Source organism: Oncorhynchus mykiss, chromosome 8 (genome assembly GCF_057628025.1).
Source record: "Oncorhynchus mykiss isolate SJ-2025 chromosome 8, ASM5762802v1, whole genome shotgun sequence".
Lineage (NCBI taxonomy): Eukaryota > Metazoa > Chordata > Actinopteri > Salmoniformes > Salmonidae > Oncorhynchus > Oncorhynchus mykiss.
This window is the reverse complement of record NC_143029.1, coordinates 92,021,746-92,027,504: the sequence shown is the minus strand read 5'-3', so window position 1 is coordinate 92,027,504 and position 5,759 is coordinate 92,021,746. Positions and strand designations below refer to the sequence as shown.

At 41.2% G+C, this 5,759-nt stretch overlaps 1 protein-coding gene across 1 annotated transcript; it reads left to right on the top strand.

Moving 5' to 3' along the window:
- The first annotated feature begins 662 nt into the window (after positions 1-662).
- zgc:113691 (uncharacterized) lies at positions 663-5,010 on the top strand. Its single transcript, XM_090183034.1, has one exon. The coding sequence runs from the start codon at positions 1,137-1,139 to the stop codon at positions 1,968-1,970; it is 834 nt and encodes a 277-aa protein (XP_090039160.1). The 5' UTR covers positions 663-1,136; the 3' UTR covers positions 1,971-5,010.
- The last annotated feature ends 749 nt before the right edge of the window (positions 5,011-5,759 follow it).

The window sequence follows — 5,759 nt, the reverse complement described above, 5'->3', positions numbered from 1 at the left end:
TATACACTACCACAGATACTATACACCACCACTACCACAGATACTATACACTACCACAGATACTATACACTACCACTACCACAGATACTATACACTACCACAGGTATTATACACTACCACAGATACTATACACTACCACTACCACAGATACTATATACTACCACAGATACTATACGACTCCTATTTTTATTAACCAAAACCCAGCTACAATCTAGGTCACAGAAGATTTGTGCTGACGCATTTACTGACCAAGGAGGGCTTATGTTGATGCATTTACTGACCAAGGAGGGCTTATGTTTGTACCATTTACTGACCAAGGAGGGCTTATGTTGATGCATTTACTGACCAAGGAGGGCTTATGTTGATGCATTTACTGAGCAAGGAGGGCTTATGTTTGTACCATTTACTGAGCAAGGAGGGCTTATGTTTGTACCATTTACTGAGCAAGGAGGGCTTATGTTTGTACCATTTACTGAGCAAGGAGGGCTTATGTTTGTACCATTTACTGAGCAAGGAGGGCTTATGTTTGTACCATTTACTGACCAAGGAGGGCTTATGTTTGTACCATTTACTGAGCAAGGAGGGCTTATGTTGATGCATTTACTGAGCAAGGAGGGCTTATGTTTGTACCATTTACTGAGCAAGGAGGGCTTAACCTTTGTGCCATTTACTGTGCAAGAAGGGCTTAAGTATTTGGCTTTAATTAAGAAAATAGAAACATTGTGTCACTTGAAATGATCTGTGTCAAAGAGATGGTGTGGCCTAATTAACGGTCATTCTAGACCTGAGCTTAGTGTTACACTGGAGAGGAACTGCTGCCCGCCCAGCTGGAGCTGCCCTGGTGCTGCCTGCCTCTCTGCTCTCTCTCTCATAGACTTTAACACGAGGGGATTGTGTCAAGTGCTTATGTCCAGGGTGGATATAACAATGGATGGAACGTTCTAGATCCTGAGGAATATTCATGTTTTGGATTTCTGAAAATGATTTGTCGATCTATTTGAACCCATGGGAGAGACCTGCAGTAGAGAAACCTGAAACCAGGAGTAGAGAACAGAGAGGATTTATAGGTTATTATCCCACACTAGGGGATTCTAGTTTTATGTGTGATATTTGAGTCTGTTAAAAGCTATAACCGCATGGCTGAGAAAAAAGAGAACGTCTCCAAGTTTGAGATGTTGAAACTTCTGGAGAAGTGCAGGAAAGAGAGAGACGATGCGGTGCACAGGGAGAGTATTATGAGGGAGAAGCTGAGACAGTACGAGTCCAGGATGAGGTCAACGGAGTTGCTGAAACAGAAATTCAAGACCATGACTTCGGAAAACAAGGAGCTGCGCAAGCATGTCAAGACTCTCCGCCAAGAGATAGGCCTGGAGGCGAGCCCCAAGTTCAACGGCAAAACCACCAAGGACATCATCTCTGACATGCACGAGAAGGAGCGCCAGTGCAGTTTCCTGGTGGAGAAAACAGGTAGACTCAGTTTGACCATTGATGATCTGACAGCAGAGCTGGCAAATGCTGTCACGTCCAAAACTCTTCTGGAATATCAGGTGCAGTCGTTACAGCAGAACCTGAAGGACATGACGAATAATCAACGCCGTTTGTTGAAACTCTGGGAGGATAAGAGATCTCAAAGAGAGCAGCTCACTCTCCCTGCGATAGGCCTGCCCCAGAGGCCTGGAGAGAAATCTGTCTCTCACAAGGGAGTACAAACAGAGATGTCCATCGATTCAGCCCAGAAACTCCCACACAACGCGTTTGAGACCAAACCTTCTCCTTCACCACGATCACGACACCACAAGACAAGGTCTTCTATAGATAAACAACAGGGATTAACAACATTGGGAAATGGTCATCAGCTGGGGAACGGCAACCATCATACACTGGGAAATGGCCTCCAGTTGGGAAATGGGAATCATCAACGTGAAAAGGAGGATTTATTTCACTATGAAACCAATGAACACACACTGTAAGGCTTTATAACATACTGTAAGGCTTTATAACATACTGTGAGGATTTATAACACATACTGTGAGGCTTTATAACACATACTGTAAAGCTTTATAACATACTGTAAGGATTTGTAACACATACTATAAGGCTTTATAACATATACTGTAAGGCTTTATAACATACTGTGAGGCTTTATAACACATACTGTAAGGCTTTATAACACATACTGTAAGGCTTTATAACACATACTGTAAGGCTTTATAACACATACTATAAGGCTTTATAACACATACTGTGAGGCTTTATAATACATACTGTAAGGCTTTATAACATACTGTGAGGCTTTATAACATCTGTAAGGCTTTATAACATACTGTAAGGCTTTATAACATACTGTAAGGCTTGATAACATACTGTAAGGCTTTATAACACAATGTAAGGCTTTATAACACACTGTAAGGCTTTATAACACATACTGTAAGGCTTTATAACACATACTGTAAGGCTTTATAACACATACTGTGAGGCTTTATAACACACTGTAAGGCTTTATAACACATACTGTAAGGCTTTATAACACATACTATAAGGCTTTATAACACATACTATAAGGCTTTATAATACATACTGTAAGGCTTTATAACACATACTGTAAGGCTTTATAACACATACTATAAGGCTTTATAACACATACTGTAAGGCTTTATAACATACTGTAAAGCTTTATAACACATACTGTAAGGCTTTATAACATACTGTAAGGCTTTATAACATACTGTAAGGCTTTATAACACATACTGTAAGGCTTTATAACACATACTGTAAGGCTTTATAACATACTGTGAGGCTTTATAACATCTGTAAGGCTTTATAACACATACTGTAAGGCTTTATAACACACTGTAAGGCTTTACAACACACTGTAAGGCTTTATAATACACTGTAAGGCTTTATAACACACTGTAAGGCTTTATAACATACTGTAAGGCTTTATAACATACTGTAAGGCTTTATAACGTATACTATAAGGCTTTATAACATCTGTAAGGCTGGCCATGCTTTCCACCCTGCTATCCCTACCCCAGTCAACAGCACTGCACTCCCCACAGCAACTCGCCCAAACCTGCCCCACTTCTCCTTCACCCAAATCCAGATAGCTGATGTTCTGAAAGAGCTGCAAAATCAGGACCCCTACAAATCAGCCGGGTTAGACAATCTGGAACCTCTCTTTCTAAAATTATCTGCAGAAATTGTTATTACTAGCCTGTTCAACCTCTCTTTCGTATCATCTGAGATTCCCATAGATTGGAAAGCTGCCGCGGTCATCCCCCTCTTCAAAGGGGGAGACACTCTAGACCCAAACTGTTACAGACCTATATCTATCCTTCCCTGTCTTTCTAGGCCTTTGAAAGCCAAGTTAAACAACAGATTACAGAACATTTCGTATATCACCGTACCTTCTCCGCTATGCAATCTGGTTTCCGAGCTGGTCATGGGTGCACCTCAGCCACGCTCAAGATCCTAAACGATATCATAACCGCCATCGATAAGAGACATTACTGTGCAGCCGTATTTATCGACCTGGCCAAGGCTTTCGACTCTGTCAATCACAACATTCTCATTGGCAGACTCAACAGCCTTGGTTTGTCAAATGATTTCCTCGCCTGGTTCACCAACTACTTGTCCGATAGAGTTCAGTGTGTCAAATTGGAGGGCCTGTTGTCTGGACCTCTGGCAGTCTCTGTGGGGGTGCCACAGGGTTCAATTCTCGAGCCAACTCTCTTCTCTGAATACATCAATGATGTCGCTCTCGCTGCTGGTGATTCTTTGATCCACCTCTACTCTACAAATCTACCCAGACGACACCATTCTGTATACTTCCGACCCTTTGTTGGACACTGTGTTAACTAACCTCCAGATGAGCTTCAATGCCATACAACTCTCCTTCCGTGGCCTCCAACTGCTTTTATATGCAAGTAACACTAAATGCATGCTTTTCAATCGATCACTGCCCGCACCTGCCCACCCGAACAGCATCACTACTCTGGACAGTTCTGACTTAGAATATGTGGACAACTACAAATACCTAGGTGTCTGGTTAGACTGTAAACTCTCCTTCCGGACTCACATTAAACATCTCCAATCCAAAATTAAATCTAGAATCGGCTTCCTATTTCGCAACAAAGCATCCTTCACGCATGCTGCCAAACATACCCTCGTAAACCTGACCATCCTACTGTTCCTCGACTTCGGCGATGTCATTTACAAAATAGCCTCCAGCACTCTACTCAACAAATTGGATGCAGTCTATCACAGTGCCATCCGTTTTGTCACCAAAGCCCCATACACTACCCACCACTGCGACCTGTATGCTCTCGTTGGTTGGCCCTCACTTCATACTCGTCTCCAAACCCACTGGCTACAGGTTATCTACAAGTCTCTGCTAGGTAAAGCCCCGCCTTATCTCAGCTCACTGGTCACCATAGCAGCACCCACCCGTAGCACGCGCTCCAGCAGGTATTTCTCACTGGTCACCCCCAAAGCCAATTCCTCCTTTGGCCGCCTCTCCTTCCAGTTCTCTGCTGCTAATGACTGGAACAAACTGCAAAAATCTTTGAAGCTGGAGACTCTTACCTCCCTCACTAGCTTTAAGCACCAGCTCACAGATCACTGCACCTATACATAGCTCATCTTTAAATAGCCCATTCAATCTACCTCATTCCCATACTGTTTTTATTTATGTATCTTGCTCCTTTGCACCCCAGTATCTCACCTTGCACATTCATCCTCTGCACATCCTACCATTCCAGTGTTTAATTGTAATTACTTTGCCACCATGGCCTATTTATTGCCTTACCTCTCTTATCCTACCTCATTTGCACACACTGTATATAGACTTTTCTACTGTATTATTGACTGTATGTTTGTTTATTCCGTGTGTAACTGTGTTGTTGTATGTGTCGCACTGCTTTGCTTTATCTTGGCCAGGTCGCAGTTGTAAATGAGAACTTGTTCTCAACTGGCCTACCTGGTTAAATAAAGGTGACATATATTTTTTTTAAAGGCTATATTTTGCTATGAAACCAATGAACACATACTATAAGGCTTTATAACACATACTGTAAGGCTTTATAACACATACGGTAAGGCTTTATAACATACTGTAAGGCTTTATAACATACTGTAAGGCTTTATAACACATACTATAAGGCTTTATAACACATACTTTAAGGCTTTATAACATACTGTAAGACTTTATAACACATACTGTAAGGCTTTATAACATACTGTAAGGCTTTATAACATACTGTAAGGCTTTATAACATTTTGTAAGGCTTTATAACACATACTGTAAGGCTTTATAACACATACTATAAGGCTTAATAACACATACTGTGAGGCTTTATAACACATACTGTAAGGCTTTATAACATACTGTGAGGCTTTATAACATACGGTAAGGCTTTATAACATACTGTGAGGCTTTATAACACATACTGTAAGGCTTTATAACATACTGTGAGGCTTTATAACATACTGTGAGGCTTTATAACACATACTGTAAGGCTTTATAACATACTGTAAGGCTTTATAACTTCTTAGGGCTTGGCCAGCGGGACACCTGTCGACAACTTCCGGTGAAATTGGAGGGCACGCAATTCAAGTAAATAATCGTAAAAAATGATGGATATTAAACATTTAGGTACATACAAGTGTCTTAAATTGGTTAAAAGCTTAAATTCTTGTTCATCTATGTTTAGGTTTTCTTCCGATGAAGGAAAGGAGGACCAAAATGCAGCGTGGTTATT